The sequence below is a fragment of the Lissotriton vulgaris genome, chromosome 6 (genome assembly GCF_964263255.1).
Source record: "Lissotriton vulgaris chromosome 6, aLisVul1.2, whole genome shotgun sequence".
NCBI classification, from domain to species: domain Eukaryota; kingdom Metazoa; phylum Chordata; class Amphibia; order Caudata; family Salamandridae; genus Lissotriton; species Lissotriton vulgaris.
Window position 1 is genome coordinate 330,257,617 of NC_141694.1, and position 27,830 is coordinate 330,285,446.

Consider the following 27,830-nt stretch of genomic DNA (forward strand, 5'->3'; position numbering starts at 1 on the left):
CGGAACTAGACATCAAAGGGGCATATCTATTCACGGACATGGGCCTTCACATGCAATATACTGCACCCTGCTTTAAGGCCTGCAGTAGGAGTGACTTACATAGATTGCATGCAGTGTCTGCATGCATTGCACATAGGGAGTCTGCCATTTTGTGTTTTCAACAAGTTTGTACCATTTCACAAATACTGCAATGGCAGTCTGGATGGTTTTGAGTGTGGGCCCCTTAGGGTGGAACACTACATGCTGCAGCCTTGTGGACCCTCCAAAGTACCCATGCCCTAGGTACCCGGGGTACTATTTACAAGGGACTTACCGTGGTGCTACAGACCATGTCAACTGGTTCACATTTGTACATGTGGTTTGTTTTAGGGAAAGAACACTGGTGCTGGAGCCTGGTAAGCAGGCTTCAGTGTACTGTCAGAGTTGAAAACCAGCATCTAGTAGTAAACAAGTATTTGTAATGCAATAGGTCTCACATTTGTTAATGTTACAGCTGTTGGCATTGGAAAAGGCAATGTTTTTAACATACTTTTTTTTATTTGCAGTGGAATCATTATATTTGCATAGTCCTATTGCCATTTCTAAAGTAAAAAACATTGTCATTTTGAATGCCAAGAGCTCTAACTTTAACAAAGGCAAGATGCACAGTAGTTAGATGGCGCCCCCCGGAGGTCGCAGTCTAATGAAGTGCATTCAAAGGACAAGAGGTTTCACCAGTGTCTTGCAAAATAAAGTACCGGCTTACTCATCTAAACGTCCCAAAAATAATTTTTTCATTGTAATAACGCCTTATTTGAGGCAGCTCTAGCAAGGAATCTGGTTAGGGAAAAGCAAAGCGAAAAAGGCTACAAGGTACACAAATTTGGATGGGTGTAAATGAAAATCGATTCCTCGGACTGCAGTGGCATAAACGGATGCTAAGAAACAAATTAAGCCACTGACAGACCTCGTGTAACTGCAGGAAGCACCAATGGTCGTCATGTGCATTTTATTCTACTGTCCACAAGAGGGCACCATTACAACCATTTCGGGTTTCTGAAATGCAGATAAACAGTTGAGTGGGCTAAAGCCAGCGCTGTTCTGAGTCCAGCTTCGCCACCCACCATTGGCAGAAATACCTTGACCTACAATGAAATACATGGGGTTATGGTGGGAAGAAGCACTCCACGGGGTATTGTCAGTGTCATTGCGTCGACATTCGACCAACAATAAAGAACAAGTTACTTACCTTAGGTAATGCTTTTTCTGGTGGATACAGTATCTGCCAGTGGATTCCTCACCTTGTGAATATCCCCCCTGCCTCAGCAACGTTCGGAAAATTCTTTTGTAGCACGCCGGCATGGACAACATCAAAGGATCAGGGCATCGCGCGTGACTCCGACTGACGTCACAGAATCCTTATTGGGCCTACATCGGCGTGATGACATCAGTTCCACCCTTTTTTCCGTGCCTTCGAGGCTCCCGGACGGACCAATGACAGTAGATATATACATATACAGAGTACATAGTACATAATATCCAAAATTACACACATAGGGGTCGATTGGGGTCGCGGACGGACGCAAGTCCGTCCGCGGGCATGCGGAGTTCCCTCCTGTGCAATTAGAATGTGACCGCCACCCTGGCGGTCACATCCTCTATTTTTAACATTGTCGCGGGTGCAGCTTCAAGCTGCACCCGCGGCAATGTTAAAAATGCACGCATTGCATTTGCATGCAGAAAGAGGCAGGCACCCCGCGGTGCCTGCCGCTTTCTGCATGCAAATGCAGGGGGGTACCATAGGAAAAACCATAGGGAAAACCCGCCGCGGAAAAGCATAACTCACTGGCCATCCTAATATGGTGGACGGTGTCTGGAAGACACCGTCACCATATTAGAGCTTTTCCGCCGCGGTTGTAATCCGACCGCGGCGGAAAGCTGCGGACGGAAACCAGGACCCACCAGCCATCCTAATGTGGCGGTGGGTCTTTGGTCAGTCCGCTGCGGTTTTTCCGCATCCTCGGGGCCGGCGGTGGCTTCGTAATGACCCCCATAGTGTGTATCCAATGCATGAAAAACACAATATATATATACACAAATATAAATATATATATACATATAAAAACATTAAAATAATGTCAAACACAGGTATAGAAGAGTGGACAACGTGGAGGCGGGTGGGCATGTGAGGAATCCACAGGCAGATACTGTGTCCACCAGAAAATGCGTTAACGAAGGTAAGTAACTTGTTCTTCTGATGGATACAACTGCCAGTGGATTCCTCACCTTGTGAATAGATTCCCACAGCAGTCCCCACTCCCGGAGGAGGGTGTCCACTCTCCTATATCAGAAAATCCTGGAGGACAGAACGCACAAAGTGGCCGTCCCTCCTCACCTCAGTATCCAAGCAGGAATGCTTCGCGAAAGTGAGGAGGGAGGCCCAAGTTGCCGCTCTTCAAATGTCCTCCACAGGAACACCCTAGACAAACCAGACTTTGCTCTAGTAGAATGGGCTATTATACCCTCTGGAGGTTCCTTACCAGCCAGGGCGTAGCAGAGCTTGATGCATAGTATTATCCATCTCAAATGTGTGCGCTTGTGCACAGCTCTTCCTTTTCTGCAACCAGCAAATCCAACAAACAGCTGGTCATCCACTCGATAGTCCTTTGTCCTATCAAGATAAAAGCTCACCGCCCTCTTAGGGTCCAAACAGTGAAGCTGCTCCTCCTCCTTGGAAGGGTGAGGGGGAGGATATAAGGTAGGAAGGGTAATGGACTGTCCTAGATGGAAGGGAGTTACCACCTTAGGCAGAAAAGCAGCTCTGGTTCTGAGAACCATTCGTTCAGCATGAATGGTCAAGAATGGGGGCTTTAAACTAAGAGCTTGCAGCTCACTTACCCCTCCTTGCCGAGGTAATTGCAACTAGGAAAACCGTCTTAAAAGACAACAACCTCAAGGGACAATTATGTAAAGGTTCGAAAGGGGACCCTTGACCCTGTTTTCAGGCCAGGTCGCTCCCCCGACACGTTTGCTCGCCGTGCTAGGTCTGTGTCTGCCCTGTGCCCCACTGCTGCCGCCGGTTCGATCCCTGGTGGTCCAGTGGGCGTAAGCTTGCTCTCTAATCTGCTCTTTATTGCCTTTATTCTGCTGCCGATAGTACTGTCTCCACTGTGTTACCCTTTTCTTTTTGATTCACGTTCTGTGCCCCATTGACTGTACTGTGTTGCCTGTACTCCCTTAGCGTTTTTTCTTTTGTGCCCCTTTGCGTTCTGCTCACGTTGTTTGTTTCCCTCCATGTTTCTGTGCCACTTGCTCCCACTCGTTCCCGCCGCTGCGTCCCCCGTGGCCCCGCCCCCGACTGGTCCCCGCTCCCCCTCCCAGCTGCTCCTCCCTCCCTCGACCCCCTACATAATGCAGGCCGCGCCGCTGGCGCGCCGAAGGCGCACCTAAGGCAAGCCCGTCTGCGCCTGGACTGTGCCCAGCACCAGGACCCCTGGCCCCCGTCGAGGACAGCCCACCAGACAGATCTACAATGCCGCCATCTTCCACGCACTCCACACCAGCCGGACCCCCGCCTGCCACCGAGCCACCCCGAAACGCACCCACGAACCCTTCACCTGCCCAGCCTGCAAATTCACCTGCCTCCGCACCTCCACCCCGCACGCCGGACCAAGCATCAACAACCACACCCTCAAGTGCATCCTCCTCAACACCCGCTCCGTCCACAGGCACGCCGTCGAACTCTGGAACATCCTCGACACAACAGCGCAGGACGTCACCTTCCTCACAGACACCTGGATGAACGCCTCCTCAGCCCCCGACATCGCCACAGCCATCCCAGAGGACTACAAGATCACTAGAAGGGACCGTACCAACCAAACCGGAGGAGGCATCGCCATCGTCCACAAAAACACCATCCGCATCACGACCAACTCCGACAATACCCTCACCGCCGCCGAACACCTTCACTTCCAGATACACACCGACCACAAGACCACCCTCAGAGGCACCCTCATCTACAGACCCCGGGGATCATGCACACAATTCAGCTAAGCCATCGCAGACTTCATCAGCCCGCACGCCCTAACATCCTCCAACTACATCCTCCTAGGGGACCTCAACTTCCACCTTGAAACAACAATGACAACACCACCACCCTGCTGGACAACCTCGCCAATCTCGGACTCAAGCAACTGGTGAACACCCCCACCCACTACGCTGGCCACCTGCTTGACCCAGTCTTCTCCTCCAGCAACCACATCTCCTTCAGCCACACAACCGGACTACCTTGGACAGACCACAGCTGCCGCCACTTCAGCTTCAGGAAAACCACGATCCACCACCACCACCCGCAACAGGCTCCCCGAAGATGCTGGGGTAAGATCACCACCGACCAGCTCACCACCTCCCTGAGCCAGAACCCCCCCAGCAACACTACGGACTCCAATGAAGCAGCCCGCAACCTCACACAGTGGCTCACCAACTGCACGGACGCCCTTGAACCAATGAAGAATGCCCCCGGCAGACCAGGCAGCAACAAAGCCTCGTGGTTCACCAACGACCTCAACATTTCCAAGAAATCCTGTCAGACCCTCAAAAAAGCCTGGCGCAGCAACCAAACAACAGAAACCATGACAGCCTTCAAGAACGCCACCCGCAAACACCACCAGCTGATCCGGATCACAAAAAAGACAGTGCTTAAGGAACGACTGGATAACAACGCCCACAAAAGCAAAGAACTCTTCAGCATCGTCAAAGAGTTCTCCAACCCAAACGCCAGCAACAATGACATCCCACCCTCGCAAGACCTCTGCGACTCACTTGCCTCGTTCTTCCACCACAAGATCGCCGACATACACAACAGCTTCGGCGCCCACACCACACCCCCAACCACTGAACCTACGCCCCCCACCACCACCCTCTGCACCTAGACCCCCGTCAGCACTGAAGACACCACCCATGTGATGAACACATCCACTCCGGCTCCCCAGCCGACCCCTGTCCACACCACATCTTCAACAAAGCCGACACTAATTTCGCTCCCCAACTCCGGAACATCATTAACTCCTCTTTCGCATCTGCCACCTTCCCGGAGAGCTGGAAACATGCGGAGATCAGCGCCCTCCTGAAGAAACCCACTGCGGACCCCACGGACCTCAAGAACTTCCGCCCCATCTCGCTCCTTTCTTTCCACGCAAAAGTCATCGAGAAGATCGTCAACAAACAACTAACCGCCTTCCTCGAGACAAACGACTCCCTCAACCCATCACAGTCAGGATTCTGAGCCAACCACAGCACTGAGACCGCCCTCATCGCAGCTACCGACGACATCAGGTCCTTGCTCGACAACGGGGAAACGGCTGCCCTGATCCTCCTCGACCTCCCGGCCGCATTCGACACCGTCTGCCACCGCACCCTAACTTCACGCCTCCACCACGCCGGTATCCAAGGAATTGCCCTGGAATGGGTCACCCCCTTTCTTCGCCGACAGAACCCAGAGAGATCGCCTGCCTCCCTTCCGCACTTAACCTGGGCTTCATCCTAGACTCCTCCCTCACGGTGACCAAGCAAGTCAACGCCGTCTCATCATCTTGCTTCAACAACCTGCGCATGATCCGAAAGATCTTCTGGTGGAACCGGACCGGAACCAGAAAAACAGTCACCCAGGCCCTCGTCACCAGCCGGCTGGACTACGGGAACGCCCTCTACGCTGGAACCACAGCCAAACTACAGAAAAGACAAGACTCCAGCGCATACAAAACGCCTCTGCACGACTCGTCCTGGACATCCCCCGCCACAGCCACATCTCCGCCCACCTGAGAGACCAGCACTGGCTCCCTGTCAACAAAAGAATCCCGTTCAGGCTCCTCACCCACGCACACAAAGCCCTCCACGACACGGGCCCCACATACCTAAACCACCGCCTCATGTTCTACACTCCCACCCGCCAGCTCAGATCCGCCAGCCTCGCCCTCGCCACTGTCCCACAGATTCGCAGAACCACCACCGGGGGAAGATCCTTCTCCTACCTAGCGGCCAAGACATGGAACTCCCTCCCCGCACACCTTCGGCTGACCCAGGACCATCTCTCCTTCAGGAAGCAACTCAAGACCTGGCTCTTCCAGCAGTAGCAGCACCCCCACCCCTCCCCAGCGCCTTGAGACCCTGGCGGGTGAGTAGTGCGCTTTACAAATCTGCTGTTTGATTGATTAAGAAAGTAAGTACCAGATTCAAGTCCCATTGAGGCACAATAAAAGGAGTGGGAGGAAATTTATTTGCAAGTCCCTTCAGAGATCTCAAAACAATAGGATATTTAAATAAGGACGGCTGATCCGGCAGGCAGAGAAATGCCGACAACGCTGAAAGATAACCTTTAACTGTAGCCACAGCAAACCCCTGCTGCGCTAAAGAAATAGCAAATAGAAGTATATCTGACAAACAAGCCCTTAAAGGGTCAATGGACTTCTCCCCACACCAAGTCACAAATTTGGATCATCTGTATGAATAGATTGACTTGGTAGAATCACGCCTGGCCGATAGAATGACATCCACCACATCATGTGGGAGAGAGAAGGAATTCAGGTTGCCCCGTTCCATCTCTAGGCATGAAGGTGTAAGGTCTGGAGGTGGGGGTGTAGATATAAACAACAGGATTCTATCAATGTGCATTAGTGAATAATTATTGTTTTTGTGATGATTATCTATCTAATGAGCGTGGAACAAGGCTCTCTCTTGAGATGACAAGACGAGGGCACTATGTGAATTTAAAATACCCCTCACACACTAAGAATCCCTTAGTGTCATGCTTCATCATGGGGGTCTTCCGGTGGAAATTCCTGAAAGGGAAGAGCATACCCATTCTCTACGAGATTGAGAATACAAAGATCTTATGTAACAGATTCCCAATCCCGTAGAAAATGGGTAAGCCGACCCCCTACAGGACCCACATGAACCGGAGTGGCGAATCTAGGGCTGCTTTGCTGATAAAGGAGGGGGTTGGGAAGAGGAGGAGGAAAAGGAGGAGGAGGAGGAGGAGGAGGCTTGACGTCCTCGAGGACAAGCTCTTTGTCTGCCCCTGTAGGATTTATATAGTGGATTTTGCTGTTGCTGCTGCTGTTGAACTTGATGGTAGGGTCGAAAGGATGCACGCCCAAAACCTCTAAACCTCTTAGTCCCAGAGCCTCTGGACTGCAGCCCCAAAGATCTGGCAGTAGTCCTACTGTCCTTAAATCTTTCTAAAGCTGCATCAGCTTTCTTTCCAAATAAACTAGTACCATCAAATCCAACAAAGCTGCCTGAACGTCAGCAGAAAAGTCAGATGACTTCAGCCAAGCAGCCCTTCTAGAGGCAACAGAAGTTCCCATAATGCGAGCAACTGAATCAGCAGTGTCAAGTCCACTTTGAATCACTTTACGTGCAGCTGCCTGTGTATCAGCCAACACCTCATCAAAATCCTTCCTGCTGTCCTCAGGAATCTTTAGAGCCAACTGCCGTACAGAGTCCATCAGAGCATGTATAGATCTCCCCATGAGACATGTGGCATTGGTCGATTTTAGAGCCATACTCGCAGAAGAGAAAATCTTCTTCGCAGTCTGATCCTGTTTCTTGGACTCTTTATCCCCAGGCACTTGAGAGAAAGCACCAACAGACTTTTTCGAACAGGCTGCCTGTATAACCAGACTTTCAGCCGAAGGATGCGAGGATAGAAACTCAGGATCACCAGGAGCTACCTATACCTCCTTGCAACACCCTTAGCCACTGCAGGAGCTGTAAGAGGCCTGTTCCAAACCTCCAATATAGGCTCTGTCAAAGCCTCATTAAAAGGAAGCAATGTTTCTACAATCGATGATGGGGAATGAAGGACCTCAGTCAATATATTAGCCTTGAACTCGGCTGTAGGCAAAGTCAAATTCAAAAAAGCCGCAGCCTTTTTAATAACCACATGGTATGGTGTAAAGTCCATTGAAGGAGCATCAGAAACAGAGGACAGCTCCAATTCAGGGGAAAGCTCTAAGCCGCAAGCTACCCTCAAGTCATCAAAATAGTCCTCCCTAAGCTCACCTTCTTCCATCTCAGCCTCTCTATATCTTTCCTCCTCTATAAGCCTCCTGCCTCGATCTTTCCTTCACGAGCAGCGCCGTCGGATCCGTGACCGACTCCGACGGAGCCGTCGTTGAGATCGAATCCGGAAGCACAAGCTGCTGCTCACGAGGTCGAGACGGAGCCAGCGTCGATGGAATTGGCGTTGACGACTTCGGCGGCGCCGAGAAAAGCCAAGGCGAAGCCTGCGCTGGCATAAATGCCATGATAGGAGCTGGAGCATAGGAGTGAGGAACTCCTAAATTATATGCCAATGGACCCATGGGACCCGAAGGTGCACCAGAGGGGTACAAAGCTCTCGAGTAGACACCATACATGGCATTTAAAAATGAAGTAGGGTCTTGAGCTGGGAAGAGCGGGTAAGAACCCATAGGATGCCCTTTGGATGGTTCCAATTCGCCTCCTCTTCCACAGGCGGATTGACTGGAGTCACCGAGTCCTCTTGTAAAGGCGCCTCTTCTTCCTCACGAGCCGGGGACGGCGCCGTAGAGGGAACCAACACCGGAGCCAGAGAGTGCACCGGCGTCTCCAAGGGCAAAGCCTCACCTTCTGGAACACCAAGCGAAAGAGACACCTCATCTTTTCTATGCCTCCTCTTAGGCGACTTCGGCCTCGACTCCGAGTCCTTACTGGAGTGATGACGAGATCCATGCCTTCGCTTCTTATGCTTTTTCTTCGCTGACGTCGAAGCATGACCAGAACACTACTTCAAAGGCGACGCCGTGCGAGACCTCGACCTGCTCGAACACGATCTCGAAGTCTTCTTCTCTTTTCTACTTTTCAACTTCGCCACCAGAAGTTTCGCTTCCCTCTCTCGAAGAGCCTTCGGATTCATCTTCTTACACAAAGAACAGCCTTTGACATTGTGGTCCGAACTCAGGCACCAGATACAATCTTCATGTGGGTCGTAATCAACATCATCTTGCCGCACTCCCCACAAGGCTTGAACCCGGTCTTCTTAGTCGACATCTCCTGCGAGAAACATAGAAGCAAGAAGCCAAACAGAGAAAAACAGTAACAAAGTTACCGACAGCTACAGAGGGTCCCCAAAACCGTTAGCGTCGGCGACGCGGAAAAAAGGGAACTGATGTCATCACGCCGACGTAGGCCTAATAAGGAGTCAGTGACGTTAGTCGCGCGCGATGCCGTGCTCCTAGGACGTCGTCCACGCCAGCGTGCTACAAATTAATTTTCTGAATGTTGCTGATGCAGGGGGATATTCACAAGGTGAGGAATCCACTGGCAGATGTATCCATCCGAAACATCACCTCTTCGCCGAAATAGCATAGCAAATGTATGTCATTAGAACAGCGACAATTTGAAAGTTTCGGCAAGCCTTGACTGGCACGACAGAAGTTCATCGAGCAGCCTAAAGTGATCTTAGTATTAGCAACCGTCTTGCTCGAATGAAGTTAGTATACTGATGCGACCCAGCCACCCAGAAGGCCCGTTACATCACTGCAATTTAAATGTTGCACACAGCGCGCTTCACGTTAGGGTAAATGCATTTGTTTAATGCAGTTACCATCAGAAAACAGCATAATTCTAGACGAAGCAACACCCAACGTGAATATAAAGCCTCCAACGTACCTGCTTAAAGTATGAATGATGCACAATTGCTCCTGTGTGAATTACATCTGGACAATCTGTAGGCGAGTAGCGATGCGCAGCGTTTTCCTTGGGGGAGTAAGCTCAATAATTGATAACAGATGGCGCCTCAGCTCGCTCCTGATGGCGCCGCTACTCGCTCCCGCAAAGAAAACGGCAAACGTGCATGGGTCGCAATAGAAACCAATCTAAAACATGCACGCTTTTAGGCAAAAGTCCTGAGCGATGGCTAAAGGTCCCCTCCTAAGCAGCACTTGTGCTGGGTAGGTGAGACCTAAAAAGGGAGCAAAAAAACTGGGTGGACAAATGCCAGTTTCCTACAGTTGGTTAGTGGACTCTGATCTAATTCCCACTCGTGGCACTCTCTCAATGTTCTGCTAAGAGTGTATGACCATTGATTTTTAATTTCGGGAACATGTTCCACTTATTAAGTAATGCTGTGCTGCAGAATCCATTATCATATATTTTAGGCTTCCATGGAAAACAGGTGTAACTTTGTCCCTCCTTACTTGTTCAGATAGTATACTTTGTGGTCACACACAAGAACTAGCATCGTATGAGTGCTTTATTTTCAGTAGAAATGTCCATCCATACTTCTTCAGGTGGTATACTGTGTTGTCATTTATCTGTAAGAACTAGCATTGCTGAATGTTTTATTCTCAGTAAAATCACTGAAGTTCTTTGGGCAACTGCCCTTGACAATATCAGATTAATTTTCATTTTGGATTCTTCCAACTACCACCAGCCGTTGACTTCAAACACCTGCAAATGTGCTCGCCATCCTTCTAGGGATGCATCTGTAATCATCAGAAAATAAGGCTGTGGGTTTCGGAATGTTAGGCCTAACAATGTATTGTCTTCCTGCATTCACCAAAACATAGTAAGTCTTAGTCTGGGAGTGAACAGATTGATGTTTTAAAATTTTAATTGGCTTTAAGTCCACTCTATGTCCGTCTCTTCCCGAAATGGTGTGTAAGTGACAATGTGGAATTAGAGGAATGAAAGAAAACATATCCAGAAATTATTTAAATAGCTGAACTGAACACAGACTTTCTTGTCGAACAGGAAGTGGCAAAATCATTTAGTCTCAGTTTGGTTTCTTTTGTAGGGAAAGCTTTGCATGAGATTGTATCCAAAAAGAGCCCCTGGAAAAGTTATTTTTCTGCTGGTATGAAGGCGAGATTGTTCCCTGTTTAGCATCAAACCTAGGTTTTTAAACACTTGAAGGCAGGCTATTGTGGATTCCTTTGCACTAAGATACAAAGGACCTTTTATAAGACAGTCTTCCAGGTGTGGGAAAATCTGAATCCCGTTTCTTTTCAGGTAAGCCACAACTGGGGGCCCTGTACCTGGTAAATGCTGAAGGAGCGAGCTTGAGATAAAGTAGAGTTTTTAATTGGCAATGGCATCTGGCCACCTCAAACCTTAAATGTTTTCGATGTTTTAGATAAATGGGGATATGAAAATAAGAATTCTTGCAATCTAGGGATACCATAAAGTCTCTTTGGTTTAATAATTGGAGAATTTCCGGCAGCATACCTGTTTGAAATTTCAGGAATTTCTTTAGCTGCCAGAAATCGATTATCTGCCGCTATTGCCCAAACTTTTTCTTGATAAGGAAGAAAACTGGAATAGAAACCTTGTATTCCGATGTGTGAACAAATTTCTATGGCTTCTTACTCGAGGAGAGGAACTCAAATTTTAACAGAATGAGATTTTGATGTGACCTGCGAGGTGGATTTTGAGGTTTCTGAACAAATTCTATAGTGTGGCCATGATGAATTAGATCCAGCACCCATTGATCTGTTGTAATAGAGTTTCAGTTGTTTCAGTAATTGCAGTCTTCTGCCCACCTGTCGTAGGGAAGCAAAGATGACCATTGCCTAAAAGGCATCATTGATGCATGGACGAGTCTAGTCCACTGTTGAGAGATGATGATCTCCTACGTGTAGCTGACTTGGATAGGCTGCAGTCAATGTTGGTCTGTACTGCTTTTCGGAGTACTGCTGGCAATAAACAGGGTGGTGCTGGAGGTAAGGCTGGTACCTGTAAAACTTAATGATCCCTCTGTAATATAACTGCCCCCTTCCTCTAGTAGCATAAAAAGGCTTGGAATCTGCACTGCTGCAAAACCCCCAAAGACCATGCCGTCTCTGTATCCCCCTTTATAGACTGAGGAGCACCAAATAAGTTTGCCAAATTGGACCTCCCTTTTGTAGGGCACATCCAATATTTTAGCCGGAATCTAAGGTTAAAAGGAGGTTGCCTTAAGCCATTCTTGCCTTCTCACGATGGTCGTGGCAGCAAGCTGGTGAAAGCCAGTGGAGGAATCATCCATGGCTGTTTCAATGATATCGCCGGATGTTCTTTTGCCCTGCTGTATAACTGCCCTTTCTTCATTTTTCTTGCATCTGGTAGAAACTCCAAATAAGCTACAAGATCGGATCACATCGTTCCTGTCTTACCTTCCTAATATGGCTAGAGCATCAGATAAATAATGATGGTAGCTGCCAACGCAGAAAACCTTTTGCCTACATTATCCAGGCATCTGTTTTCCTTGTCAGGTGGAGTGGAACAAGGTGTGGAAGGATTTCTCAAATGCTTCTGATCAGCCTGCATGCCCACAGAGTTTGGACATGGGCGCCCCCCAAAAAATCGCTTGGGGCCTTGTACTTCTCATTAAAGCGTGGCTGTATTCTACATCACTTTCAAGCCCTCTTTACATAAGTGGTCAATTATAGATATTACTTTAACAGACTTATGTAGCAGCTCATGGACATTATACAGAAAGTTTGCTTAATGGGAAATGGAAGATCAAATCTCTTGGAAGTTATCTCCAAAAGAGTGTGGAACTCTCCAATATCATTTGGTAAAAAGCTAACAGCCAGTTAGGAGGGACTGACAGTGGTGCCACATACTCATACAATTCCGCTCCAGTGTGAGCTGGTTGATCCTGGGTTATCTCATCATGTTCAGATTCGCCATAATCAGAATAAACATTCTAAATAGTAGAGGGGATATTTTTGGAGTCAAGGATCCTCAATGGCCCCAAGCCAGACTTCCACTGCGGGTTCATGCTCAGGGAGTCTGTGCCCTTATAACGCACACTGGGTTCAGCACCAACTCCAGTGCAGATTTGTTACTGGCACCATACCAAGTGGGTTCCTTTTGCATCAATACCAATGCTGGAGAAGGATTTGCAACCCATTGTGCTATCTCACTCCAAGCAGAAACCACCCCAAACTTGTTTGAGGTCACACCTGGCTCCGGCAGGTACGCAACCAGCAGGTGATCCATTTAACTCTGTTACTTTCCCCCTCTTAAGTGGTAGGGCATACATTTTACACAATCGTTTTGGCACTGACTTGGAAATGAGTATTATTACAATTCTCCAATATTGAATCTTTCATAGATTCACATGTTTGAATCTTAACCATTCTTGGGGTGGGAATCCCACTTTAATTTTAACAAGCAGTACCGAACACCTACACTTCCAGATCCGCACCGACCCGAAGACCACCCTCAGAGGCACCCTGATCTACCGACCCCCGGGACCACGCACACAATTCAGCGAGGACATCGCCGACTTCGTCAGCCCGCATGCCCTCCCCTCCGCTGACTACATCCTCCTGGGGGACCTCAACTTCCACCTGGAGAACAACAGCAACCGCAACACCATCACCCTGCTCGACAACCTCGCCAACCTCGGACTCAAGCAGCTGGTGTCCACCCCCACCCACCTCGCCGGACACACACTCGACGCCGTATTTTCATCCAGCAAAGACATCGCCTTCAGCCACGCCACAGGACTCCACTGGACGGACCACAGCTGCGTCCACTTCACCTTCAGAAGAACGACGATCCACCAGCAACAGGTTGCCCGAAGAAGCTGGAACAAGATCACAGCCGACCAGCTCGCCGCTTCCCTGAGCCAGCACCCTCCCGCCAGCTCAGCGAACCCCGGCCAGGCCGCCGACAACCTCACGAAGTGGATCAGCAACTGCGCGGACGAACTCGCCCCACTGAGGACCCCGCCCAGCAGACCCGGCAGCAAGAAAGCCCCATGGTTCACCGACGAACTCAAGAGCTCCAAGAAGAACTGCCGAGCCCTCGAGAAAGTCTGGAGAAGGGAACCAACACCGGACAACATGACCACCCTCAAGCTCGCCACCCGGAAGCACCACCAACTGATCCGCGCCACCAAGAAAACTGCATTCAAGGACCGGCTGGACAATAACGCACACAACTGCAAGGAACTCTTCAACATCGTGAAAGAGCTCTCCAACCCCAACGCCGGAAACAACGACATCACCCCATCGCAAGACCTCTGCAACTCCCTCGCCTCCTACTTCCACAACAAGATCGCGGACATACACAACAGCTTCAGCATTCAACCGACGCACGCCACGACCGCAGCAACGCCCCCCACCACCACCCTCCGCGCCTGGACTCCGATCAGCACCGAAGACACCGTCCGCATGATGAACTCCATCCACTCCGGATCTCCGACCGCCCCATGCCCTCACCACATCTTCAACAAAGCTGACGCTGTCATCGCACCCCACCTGCGGGACATCATCAACACCTCCTTCGACACCGCCACCTTCCCGGAGAGCTGGAAGCACGCCGGACTCAGCGCTCTACTAAAGAAACCAACAGCGGACCCCACCGAACTCAAGAATTACCGTCCCATCTCGCTCCTCCCGTTTCCAGCCAAAGTCATCGAGAAGACCGTCAACAAACAGCTGGCCGCCTTCCTCGAGACGAATGGATCCCCCGACCACTCACAGTCTGGCTTCCGAGCCAACCACAGCACCGAGACCGCCCTCATCGCTGCAACCGATGACATCCGAGCCCTGATGGACAACGGAGAAACAGCGGCCCTCATCCTCCTAGACCTCTCCGCGGCATTCGACACTGTCTGCCACCGCACCCTAGTGCAGCGCCTCAGCAACGTCGGAATCCAGGAGAAGGCACTGGAATGGATCATCTCCTTCCTCGACGGAAGAACACAGAGAGTCCGTCTACCACCGTACAAGTCAGAGGCCACCGAAGTCATCTGCGGCGTCCCTCAAGGATCCTCGCTGAGCCCCACCCTCTTCAACGTCTACATGAGCCCCCTCGCGGCCATCGCACGCCAACACAACCTCAACATCATCTCCTACGCCGACGACACCCAGCTGATCCTCTCCCTGACCAACGACCCCGCCGCCGCCAGAGCCAACCTTCACGAAGGGATGAAAGATGTAGCCGCGTGGATGACGACCAGCCGCCTGAAACTGAACTCAGACAAGACGGAAGTCCTCATCCTGGGCTCCTCGCCCTCCGCCTGGGACGACTCCTGGAGGCCCCCCGCCCTGGGCACCGCACCCAAACCGACAGACCACGCACGCAACCTGGGCTTCATCCTGGACTCCTCCCTCTCCATGACCAGACAAGTCAACGCCGTCTCCTCGTCGTGCTTCAACATCCTGCGCATGCTACGGAAGATCTTCCGGTGGATCCCCACCGAGACCAGGAAGACGGTCACCCAGGACCTCGTCACCAGCCGACTGCACTACGGCAACGCCCTCTACGCCGGAACCACCGCCAAGCTCCAGAAGAGACTCCAGCGGATCCAGAACACCTCAGCCAGACTCATCCTCGACATCCCACGACACAGCCACATCTCCGGACATCTGAGAGACCTGCATTGGCTCCCCGTCAACAAAAGAATCACCTTCCGTCTCCTCACCAACGCACACAAAGCCCTACACGATCAAGGCCCGAGCTACCTCAACAACCGCATCAACTTCTACGCTCCCAAACGCCACCTCCGATCAGCCAGTCACGCCCTCGCCGCCGTCCCCCGCATCCGAAGAACGACAACAGGAGGAAGGTCCTTCTCCTACCTGGCCGCCAAGACCTGGAACTCCCTCCCGACCGACCTGCGCCTGACCCAAGACCACCTCTCCTTCAGGAAGAAGCTCAAGACCTGGCTGTTCGAGCAGTAGCAGCACCCCCCCACCCCCCCCAAGCGCCTTGAGACCCTCCGGGTAAGTAGTGCGCTCTATAAATGTCTTTGATTGATTGATTGATTGATAGGAAAGCACTGTACAACAAAGCTTAAATGAGTGACATTGTTAACCAATTCACAACATTTTAAAAAGAACTAAACTTCAGCAATAAAGGACGCAGCTCCTGAAGCACCCTACCCCTCAAGGACCACAATACCTCAGATGTCTGATCACACATCATATGAAGGGAGACTCCCTGAGCCCTGTTCAGTTTATTCTCTTCAAAGCGACTTTGAACCCTGTTGGCTTGGGGAAGGGGGGTGAGGGGGGACTGACATCTTCCCTTGCACACTTGAATTTATTTTGAAGAGAAATAGGTCTTAGAAACCAAGTAGAAGTTCCAGATTCATGAGTGAAGGCATGGAAAGCATGCGCTTATTTGCAGCTCAGCTGGTCGCTTCCGGAGCTGAACAGAGTTGGTGCAGAGCTACACAACGCCACCTACCGGTGTGCCTGAGTAATCTATTACAGTTTCTAGATCTCTTATGATGCCTAGGGAATATTCACAAGGTGAGTAATCTGGACTTAGAAGTATCGGTCAGAAGCAAAAGCTAAAAGCAATGTTTACACTTGTTTTCTGTTTTATCTTTCACTGGGTTCCTCTTGCCCAGCTAGCTGAACAGGAGTAGCTCAGCAAGGAAGGTGGGCAGAGAACAGAGGTTTGCTGAACATTTTACAAGAAGTTGTTGAATTATGCTTTTATAGGACGCTGGATAACTGACAAAAGGAAAAGAGAAGAAACTGGTCTAAGGTATCTGGACTGGAGGGGAGGGGAAATCTGACATCAGAAACAAGAGTATGTGAAGATGTGGCCATTCATTTCTCTGTATCAAACGTTTTGGTGAGTCTAACAGTGTTGGGTTGACTCATTAGATCTCTTCTGTGAGAGGTGACCTATTTATGGAGCAAGTTGCACACTCAGGACCACAGCAGGTGCTGTGAGCATGGTGCGTGTGTTTAAAACCACTGCTGTTCTATCAACTGTGAAGGAAGTTAAATATGAAAACCATGCGCCCACTGATTTCACTGGGCGTTTGTGGCACAAGAAGAGCTGCACATGAGCTTGCCACTATTACAGCAGTGCACTGAACATTTGAAAGCCTCAGCTGAGATGTTGACGAGGCGGAGGTAGCAGTTGTGGCCAAAACCTTTCAAGAGATGAACAGGAGACTGTTGTAAGTGGACACAATAATGAGCTTGGCATTATAGTTCCAGTTTGTGATAATACCACTCACTGTGATTTTGACCAGAAGAAAAGACTTTGGAGCATCTCGCCTTATGGCTGGTTTCTGCTGTAATGTAGGGGGATTTTGTGTCAGGATCGCTGTTCTGGCTGAAGGGTCAGAAGGTGTTTCCTTGTGCCTCCATGAAAGATGGCAATGAAAGAAGGATTAATACCACGAGACAAAATGGAAATGCCTGGAAAGAAAGTGCTTCTCCTTTCTAGGTGGCAGAAAGTAAAGGAAGACTGCAGGTAGTTTTTTGATTACGTGGTTGAGGCTGCATTTTGTATTGTATTGCACTGTAATTGAATTTTTGTAGCGCATAATTCCCGTCATAAGGAGTTTAAGCACTTTACTGTGGGTATCGCTCTACTTCAGAAGCTATTGGTTATTGTTGGTTATTTAGATTTGTCTTGTGCTCTCAATAAAACTATTTCTTGCATTTACTCCAACTTCTTTGTTGGTAGATTAAATTAAACAGGAGTTATATGTGACAGTAAGTGTGAGTTCATGCAAATGAATAGTTAGATGAATTAGTAGGCTTGAGGAGATTATTGTTAAGGTGTAGAGATATGATTTTAAAGGAGATGTCATTTATGAGGTGAGATTTGGGTAATTATCAGAAATGCAATAATAGGTAGTAACGCAGATATGTGTGAGGCTTAAATTAGGATACAATCAGAGAGAGTAAGGCAAGAAGATGGAGGATAGAAGAGGGTCATTCTATTAAAAGGAAGAAGAGACCCCAATTGCTAGTTTTAAGTCACGCCCAATATTCCATGAAAGGTTTTTAGGAAAGAGGAGAGGCTTTATGATATAGCACGCACTATGGGGATGTAAAACTGTAGACGGAAACATTTTCATGAGATTGCATGTGGCACCTTTATAGTGCCCACCTCACATGTGGAGTAAAAAGGACAAATGCAGCATGCTATACTGCTTTATGTAAAACTATGTAGACCCATTCCCGCTCAGCAATGAAAAAGTATATAGACACACACTTTCACAAAGCACTTCCTTAGACATGTAGTGGAAACTAATGAAAACACAATGTAGAACTATAAAAAATAGGAAGGGTTTTGGATATTTTCTGCTGGATGTCATTAAGTAACACAAATAAGGTAGATGGCAATTAACACGGCAACACATCAAGAGATTAAATATAATGCATAAGATCTCGGATTTGATACACTTAAATTCAGGGGAACTCTTTTTTTCCTCTATGAAATGCTGAGTATTTTAATGTGTATGTAAATATTTTTATGTTTGCAGTTTTACATTACCCCACAGTAAGTGGAGTAATTTGCATGCTTTTTGGTTGTGAAGGGGTTTCTGCATGGCTTGCCATGTTCCTAAATTCTTATTCTGCGATGTGCTTATAAGGTGTGCGGGGTTCACATACTTGGGCTCACATGATTCACTCTCGCCTAGCAGTACGGAAGAACAAAAGACAGTAACCAATCGTTCATTGTGGTGTGTGTGTAATTTAAACTAAATTTTACTTTTTGATGATTTTCTGAATTTCTATATTTGATGTACTATATGTGGTTTGAAGATAAAGCCTGAATGCCACAAAGTTGATAGTACCCCATGTAGGTGATGGGGGAATGGTGCTAGTATGCCTGGTAGACTCTGCCTCGTTGTGGGAGTCTGATAAACAGCTAGGAAAACAACAGTTTCTTGCCCTTGTACGTACTGTTTTGAAGCCACACACTGAAAAAGAATGTTCTGATATGTAAATGTGGGAAAGGGGAGTACCATGTTGCAACAAGTACACTGGTTTCTGCTCTTGCTAATGTGCAGTGGAGCAGTGCTCTGTTGCGTGGTGTGTATTATTGTGTTATGAATGTGGGAAAGAACAGTACCCTGTCGCATAAGGAAGATTTTGGAAGGTTAATACCCTATGGTGTTGTCAATCTTAATAACATATTCCACCTTAATGCACAAGTTTCTTACCTTCGGTAACAATATATCTGTAAGAAACAGTAGTTAGTGTTAGATTCCTTACCTTAGAATATCCCCAGGCGTCAGACTGGTTCCGGAAAGTTTTGTGTAGCAGTACCCCTGCGTGTCGGTAGGCGTCGTCTGCGGCTCAACGTCCGTCGTTGGCATCGTTGACGCCGGGATGATGTCGTCGTAGTACTTAGACGCCGCCCTCGCGCGCTAACGTCAGTTCGTATACACAGCTTTTCCGCGCCAGAAACGCATATCCATGATAAAAACCAACACTGGTGCCATGAAACTAGGGCCCTCAAAGGGAATACCTTAACCCTAGATATTGGTTCGCAGAACGGGGAGGATGGGTGGGACGGTAAGGAATCTAACACTAACTACTGTTTCTTACAGATATATCGTTACCAAAGGTAAGTAACTTGTGCATCTGAAAGAAACAAGTTAGTGTTAGATTCCTTACCTTAGAATAGATACCCCTGTAATACCAACCCCGGTGGTGGGTCTGCGAATCAATGATCACACCAGAAACTCCTGGAGAACAGAACGGCCGAAAAAGCCATCTCTCCAGACTTGGCTGTCCAGGCAGTAGTGTCTAGCGAACGTGTGCAGAGAGGGCCACTTAGCTGCCTGACAGATGTCCTGCAAGGGGACTCCCCGACCCAGAGCAGTAGTAGCCACCGTGGCCCGAGTGGAATGGGCATGCAGCCCCACAGGAGGCTCCTTTTTAGCCAGTGAATAACAAGCCTTTATGCACAAAATGACCCATCGAGAAATGGTCAGTTTGTGCACCGCCCGTCCCTTCTTAGCGCCCACGTAACCAACAACGAGCTGGTCATCCACCCGGAACTGGCGAGTGCGGTCCAGATAGAATGAGATCGCACGTTTTGGGTCCAGATGGTGGAGCCTCTCGTCCTCTTTCGAGGGATGCGGAGGCGGAAAAAAGGTGGGCAAGGTGATGGACTGCCCGATGTGGAAGGCTGTGACTCCTTTCGGCAGGAAAGCGGGACGTGTTCTCAAGACAAATTTGTCCGGATGGCCAGAAAGGAAAGGAGGCTTAGAAGATAGCGCCTGGAGCTCACTCACCCTTCTGGCAGAGGTGATGGCAACCAGGAATGCAGTCTTAAGAGTAAGAAGACGGAGAGGACAATTGTGAAGTGGCACAAAGGGTGCGCACATCAGATAAGTCAGAACAAGATTCAAGTCCCACTGAGGCATCACGAAAGGGACAGGAGGAAACATGTGAGTGATGCCCTTCAAGAATCTATTTACAACAAGGGACTTGAAAAGAGAAGGCTGATCAGGAAGCTTTAAGAAGGCTGAAATGGCAGAGAGGTAGCCTTTGACAGTACCTAGAGCAGAGCCCTGCCGGGCAAGAGAAAGAAGAAAGAGGAGAACCTCTGAAAGGGGGGAGAATGTGGATCCACAGCCTTTGCTGTGCACCATGCCACAAATCTATTCCACCTGCAGGCGTATACCGTTTTTGTGGAGGGACGCCTAGCTACCAGAATGACATCACAGACTTCAGGAGGCAAGTCAAATGGCCTCAACTGCCGCCGCTCAATCTCCACGCATGGAGGTGGAGGCTGGACAGGTTCGGGTGGAGGACCAGCCCCATCTGCTGCGACAGAAGGTCCTCCTGAAGAGGCAGACGAATCGGGGGACCAACTGACATGTTGAGTAGCTCGGGATACCAGTATCTTCGTGCCCAGTCCGGAGCCAAAAGGATGACTTGGGCCGGGTCGCGCCTGATCTTCTTCAGCACTCTGGGCAGAAGTGGTATAGGCAGAAAGGCGTTCAATAGACCGCAGCTCCACTCGCGACGAAAAGCGTCTCCGAGCAAGTGCCGCCTTAGAAATTCCAACGCGCAGAACCGATGACATTCCGCGTTCTCTTCGGTGGAGAATAGATTCAACTAAGGCTCTCCCCATCGCTGAAAGAGGCCTTGCGCCAAGTCCGAGCTCAGACGCCATTCGTGATCCATCATGCACCGGCGGCTGAGTACGTCCGCCCTGGCATTCAGAGAACCTGCCAGGTGTTGAACCTCCAGGGTGACGCCCTGGTGTTCCAGCCACTGCCAAAGGCGCAGAGCCTCCTGACAAAGGGTCCACAACCCCACCCCGCCCCGTTTGTTGTAGTACCACATGGCGGTGGTGTTGTCCGGGAACACCTCCACTACACTCCCCCGGACAGAGGGGAGGAATGCCTTCAGTGCAAGTCGGATTGCCCGCAGCTCCAGAAGGTTGATATGGAGCTGGGACTCCGCCGGAGACCAGAGGCCTCTGATCTCCGCCTCTCCCATGTGGCCCCTCCAGCCTAGGAGAGACGCATCCGTCACTACAACGTGCTCCGATTGGGATAGGGAGAGGATCTGCCGCTGACCCAATCGCGGTCCGTGAGCCACCACTGCAACTGTCTTGCAGTGATCTCCGAGTTCAGGACATGGTCGGACAGGTTGCCCTGATGCTGTGCCCACTGAAACTTCAGGTCTCACTGCAGAGTCCGCATCCACCACCTGGTGTGATGCACCAGAAGGATGCAGGAGGCCATCAGCCCCAGAAGCCGCAGCGTCAACCTGAACGAGACTCGGGATAAAGGCTGAAAGATCGGAACCAGAGCCTGAATAACCCGAACCTGCTGATCAAGAGAATAAACCCAAAACTGCGCAGAGTCCAGAACCGCTCCGATGAAGAGGAGCTTCTGAGAGGGACACATGTGTGACTTCGGCACATTGATGGAGAACCCCAGCAGGTGCAGGAGGTCGACCGTAGTCGAGAGGTGGCTGATGACTGTCTGAAGCGAGTCCGCCTTCAACAACCAGTCGTCGAGATAGGGGAAGACTGACACACCAAATCAGCGCAGATGAGCTGCGACCACCGCCATCACTTTCGTGAACACCCGATGGGCGCTGGTGAGGCCGAAGGGGAGCACAGTAAACTGGAGTGCTCGCGGCCAACCGTGAACGGCAGGTAACGCCGGCAGGACGGGGATGTGAAAATAAACGTCCTGCAAGTCCAACGCTACCTCCAGTCTTCTGAGTCTAGGGCAGAAGACCTGAGCCAAAGTCAGCATCTTGAACTTCTCCTTCCGGAGGAAGCCGTTGACGTTCCGCAGGTCCAAGATAGGGCGTAGGCCGACTTTGCCCTTCTTGGGAACCAGAAAGTAGTGGGAGTAACAACCACACCCTACTTCTGGCCCAGGAATGCGCTCGATGGCCCCCTTGGCCAAGAGGGCCGTAACTTCCTCTTGCAGAAGTTGCAAGTGAACCCCGACACGCGGTGGTACAGCGGTGGCATGACTGGATGGGTCGCCTCAAAGGAGAGGGAGCAGCCCCTTCGGAAGATTTGCAGCACCCACCTGTCTGAAGTGATGGAGCGCCAGTGGAGGAGGTGTTGGAGAACCCTGCCCCCCACTTGTGCCGAATGGGCTTGAAAGCTCGGACTAGGAATTCTTTGAGGCAGATGCTGCGGGGGTGGATGTGGACTAGCCTCACCACTGTCCCCTGGCACCGCCACGGTGGTTACCACGTCTGCCGCCACGCTGGATGTTAGTCTGCGGCCCGTGGCTGGCAGGGCGTGCGGGGCGCCCCTTCCTTGGCCGCGAAAGGCAGAGGTTTGCTGGCCTGACAGGCCCAAGGACTTGGCCGTAGCCCGGGAGTCCTTGAAACACTCAAGCACACTGTCTGCCTTGTCGCCAAAGAGGCAACGGCCATCAAACGGCATGTCCATGATGGAATTCTGGACATCAGCCGAAAAGTTGGTGGACCTCAGCCAGGTGTGGCGGTGAACCGCCACCCTCGTGAAAATCGCCCTGCCCAGCGAGTCCATGGTATCCAGCCCACATCGGATACAGTATCATGCTGCATCCCGCCCTTCCGCAAGGGCTTGAGCGAGTTTGACCCGGACCTCCTCTAAGGGCAAGCTGGCAGCACGTCTGCGACCGTGTCTAACAGCCCAAAAGGCAAACTGTGTTGACCGACCGCAACCCCAAACTAAGTGAGGAGAACAACTTCTTACCGAAATGTTCATACCTTTTGGATTTACGATCAGGTGGAGCAATCGGGAATGCGGTCTGGAAGTTAGAGGCCTGGATAACCAGGCTTTTGGCGGTGGGGTGGGTGGACAGGAAGCTAGGGTCGCCTGGGGCCGGGCAGTGGCGCATGGCCACGTTTCGATCTACAGGCGGACCTGTAGCGGGCCTGGACCAAGTGACCAACAGAACGTCAGAAAGGACCTCATTAAACGGCAGTAGAGACTCCGAAGAACTTGCATGCGGTTTAAGGACCTCGGTGAGGAGGTTAGTCCTCACGGCCTCGACGGGGAGCTCAAGACCCAAGGCCTTGGCCGCCCTCGTCAGCACCACGCTGTAAGCAGCCCCCTCCTCCGTAGCCACAGTAGGAGGGGAGACAAAGCCAGTGTCGGGCGAAGTGTCCAAACCACTGGCCTCCCCTAGATCCACTGCCCAGTCCTGACACGACTGGCACTCCAGTGCCAGAGGGTCCTCAGTCCCCTCCCAATCCTCCTCGTCTCCCATCTCCTAATAGTCAGGTGCAAAGGATGGGACTGGATCATAGAAGAATTGCTCTTCTCTCGGTGTCGAATGCGGTGTCGAGCGACGCCGGTCCGACGCCGGATCCAGACCGACAGAGGGAACGGGGATGACGTCGTCCGGGGAGACACCCTGGGGGTCGGCGGAGGGGTCGTAAGGTCGACCAGTGGCGACCCGGATCCGGACCCGGAGGGGCCCTGTGGCGTCAGGACCTAAGTCGCCGACCCGCTTGGATTCCCAGTCGGGGCCCGAAGGCGCCACAGCGGGACCCAACGGAGGAGAGAGCGACCTCATGGCTATGAGGATGGCATCGATCTCCTCCGGCGTCGCTTTCAGACCAGGGACCGGCAGGTATGGGGCTGGCAGCGGCGCCTGCGGCGGAGCTGCGTGGGCGGTGTTGCCCGAACTCTCGACCTCTTACATGTGGACTTGGAGCCCGACGAATGGTGTTGACTCGACGTGCTGCGATGACTGTGGCCCTGCGACCGGTCCTTCGACCTCCTCCTCGACCTGGACTGTGAAAAGCCTGGGGCTGACTGCTGGAGCTCGAGGCGCTTACGGTACCGCTCCCGCCTAGCTTTCGACATCAAGGCCCGGCAGTCGGGGCACGACTTATCGTCATGGTCGGCCCCAAGGCAATACAGGCACAGGCGATGGGGGTCGGTAACCGACATCAGTCGGTTGCAATCAGCACAGGGCTTGAACCCGGGCATCCCTACCGGCACCGATAGTCTTACGACTCGAAACAGGATCAAAAAGATCGAAAAAAAGTTAGTCAAAAAGTGACTGAGGAGTACCGCTTTTTTCGGATCTGCGCTTGCTGGCGCGGAAAAAAGAAGAACTGACGTCAGCGCGCGAGGACGGCGTCTAAGTACTCTGACGATGTAATCCCGGCGCCAACCACGCCGACGACGGATGTGGAGCCGCAGGCGACGCCTACCGACACGCAGGGGTACTGCTATGCAAAACTTTCCAGATCCAATCTGACGCCTGGGGATATTCTAAGGTAAGGAATCTAACACTAACCTGTTTCTTTCAGATGTCCTCTGGCAGCATCTGCAACAGTGTATGAGGTTAAGATTCACCAAGCTCATGGTACTGAGGATGAGTAAATTAGTGTGAGATGTATTGTTTCCCCTACATGGGCCCCACTTTGTACAAATGTGATGATTTAACAGGTGCATGGTTCTGGAGGCACATTACATTGGTGATTGTCTTGTTTGTGTACTGGTGGGTTTATTTCAGTTTGCTTGTACTGGGGTTAGTCATCATTGTGTATGAATGGGATGATTTGACACAAATATGTTCTGGGTTTCAGAGGGTGTAGGTGTGGTATGTGGGTGCTTCTGTACCCTGTCATTTTAGATTGTTGACCTTGTGTGCTGACACAGAAAGGTTTTAGAAATGGGAGGTCAAAACAACACTCAGTGGTTTACTTTGCAGAAGGTTTTAGCCTATGCACACTGAGAGCAGTCATCATTGCTTACAGGAAAAGTTGCATATGGTGGTTGTACAGCATTCAGATGGCATTGTGCTGGGTACAGATATATCTGCTTTCTTCAGTCTGGCACTTTGTCACGTTGGTTTGGTCACCAAATTTGACTAGATGGTAAACTCCATGCAAGCGCTGGACTGCACTTCTGTGTATGCAAGTTTGCCTTTTTGTTTCTGAATAACTGTTGTGTCCGACATCTGAACACTGCGTAACAAAAGAGAATGATGAAGGTGGCATGACTGGGTTGTCTTACATAGAAGAAAGGTCAATGATATAGTGACTTGACGTGTCTGTATATGCATGGTCTGAGTAGGCTTGCTGTGCAATGTTGAGTGTGGATGTAATGAGAATGTGATAATGCTGTGGACTCTTAGTTCTAAGTGCTGGTTGTAGCCTGGCAGTTCAGATGGAAGGAGGCTGAAGTCCTGAAAGAAGCTACCAGACGCTGGTAGTATATCAAGGGCTTAACATTAAATAAAGAACATATCTCCTATCTGTGTGGCGTTATACTCCTGTGTGGATAAGCTAGCTTCTGACTACAACACACTTCTTGAATATGAACCACTAATTGCGGAGGACCAGGGAAGCATCTTCTTGACTGCGTTTGAGTACAGGAAGGCATGGATGCTCAGGAGCCACAATATACATAACGAATGTGCTTCAGAAACTCATATTTGCCTTCTACATTCCAAGCAAAGCTTAGAGCAAGAGGATTGGAAGGTGACAAAAAATTATCCACAGGTTCTGAAAACGTGGTTCAAAAAGTACATAATACAAGTGCACGTGGTGTTCCACGGTTCCTCATAAATCCTGATATCTGTGACTAACCCAAAAAAGAAGAAGTCACAAGAGCCAATGATACCATTATGGACCATCTGAGTTACTTTCAGTATGATGAAACTGATGTATCAGTAGCTGGTGCCATTTAGAGATACAGAGGATGCTTCAATATTCTAATTAGCAACATAGTTGTACCACATGGCAATTAATGCTAGGAAATGTACATTGATATGTATAGAACTCTTGGTAATCTTACCTATTTCGATAGAAGCCTTTCCTCTTAGAAGCAATTTGAGACACTCAGTATTGTCTGTTAAGCAACAATAGTGCAACGCTGTACTACCTTTAGCAGTCTGCTTATCAAGATTGCCACTATTTAAAAAAAAGAAAGAAGTGTCATAACAAAAGCAAACATACAATACATATTTCACTATAATGGAAAGGAAAACAATAGACAGGAAACAGACGTCACAGATAGGACCATAAGAACACAATGTCCAGTAAAAATATGTAAATTTATGTAAACGTTTGTAGTTTATTTATTTTTGAGTACTGACGCAGCTTTTGTAGAGTACTGCACTATGTCATATTAGAAAGCTATTTGTAATATCGGCACAATTAAATGTATTAGGGCCTAGGGAGCTAATTTTATTGAAAGGTAGCGACGACTAACAGAGTGTGCAAGATCGCAGTATTTTTCTTTTTTACAAGCTGGTTGGCATTAGTCGTGCTAACAAAAATAACATAAATTCAGAAGCGAGTAAACTTCCACTCTGCGGTCAAGCAAACTATATGTAAGTGATCAAAATTGCAAGGCCATACGCCCACGCCCAGAACAGATTTGGAAAGAAGAAGCAAGCAACATTTGCATGCCATTTGGACATGTTTCTACGTTGTCCATAGTGTGGACGCAAAATGCTGCTCAACAACTTACCCTCCTCTATAGATGATCGTTGGAGAGAAAGTTATAAATCGAGCATTTTGAACGAAGCAGGTGCACGTTTTTAAGTGCCGGCTCATGTATAATACAGCAGCCATCTTGGGGAGCGTAATTTGTGGTTCTGTTAGTGGTTTCGTTTTTGAGTCATCTCCACCTATTTAGGCATGGCCACTGCGCACGCACACCGGGCATGCATCGAGTGCGTCAAACGCCCACCAAAAGCAATCCCTTCTGCGCCTGAAGGTAGGGAGTCATCCCTCAGCCCTGGAAACATGCCATAGTCCTCCCCCTTCTGAAGAACCCTACTGTGGACTCTTCCATCTGGTCCAATTATAGACCTATCTCTATGCTTCCCATTCTGCCCTAAATTTTGGAAAACATGTCTGTAAACAACTCTCCACCTACATGGAGTCCTAAAGACTCCTGCACGACTCCCAGTCTGGTTCAGAGCTGGGCATAGCACCGAGGCCGCCCTCCTCGGGATCACAGAACACAGAATTATGACACAGGCCATAGATGGCTCCTAGATGAGGGTGAGACAGCAGCGCTGAATTTAATCGATCTAAGCGCTCCTCTTGATACGGTGTTCCATGATATGCTTCTGGTAAGATTGGCACAGCTGGGGCTTCAAGGTACGGCACTTGCCTTGCTGTCCTCTTATCTAAAGGACCGACATTTTCAGGTCTTCTCGGGCCACGCCTCATCTCCAAGCCATGCTCTGACCTCCAGGGTCCTGCAGGGATCGGGTCCGTCTAGCACTTTTCAACATCAATGTCTGCCCATTGGCGAACCTGGTGAAATGTTCGGGGTTAACTGTGTTATGCCGATTGTTCCTAGATCATCTTTTCTTTATCATCCGTACACGATACAGATTCGGGAGCCACTGAACTCATGTTTGACTCATGTAGCCTCATGGATTAACAACAACTCACTAATATTGAAGGAAGAAACACAGAGGTGCAATTGTAGGGAAAGAATCCATCCCTCTAGGGAACTCAACACTGGCCGATTGCTCTGGGTGACACACCTGCTCCTGTCCCCATAGTAAAGAATCTTAGCTTTCTAGTGGATGCCCACCTCTATGAAGCCACAGTAGCGGCCGTGGAGGGAATGCTGCGGGGCGGTGGGCAGGGGAGGAGCAGGGTAGGGTT

The 27,830-nt window shown here is 49.9% G+C and overlaps 1 protein-coding gene across 2 annotated transcripts in view; it reads right to left on the bottom strand.

Annotated features, from left to right (window-relative positions):
- ASAP2 (ArfGAP with SH3 domain, ankyrin repeat and PH domain 2) overlaps positions 1 to 27,830 on the bottom strand; it is a 1,186,778-nt gene that overhangs the window by 420,960 nt on the left and 737,988 nt on the right. For both annotated transcript variants that reach the window (XM_086926365.1, XM_086926364.1), the window contains exon 19: positions 25,996 to 26,111. In XM_086926365.1, coding sequence (XP_086782491.1) covers positions 25,996 to 26,111 — 116 coding nt within the window. The remainder of the gene's footprint in view (positions 1 to 25,995; positions 26,112 to 27,830) is intronic.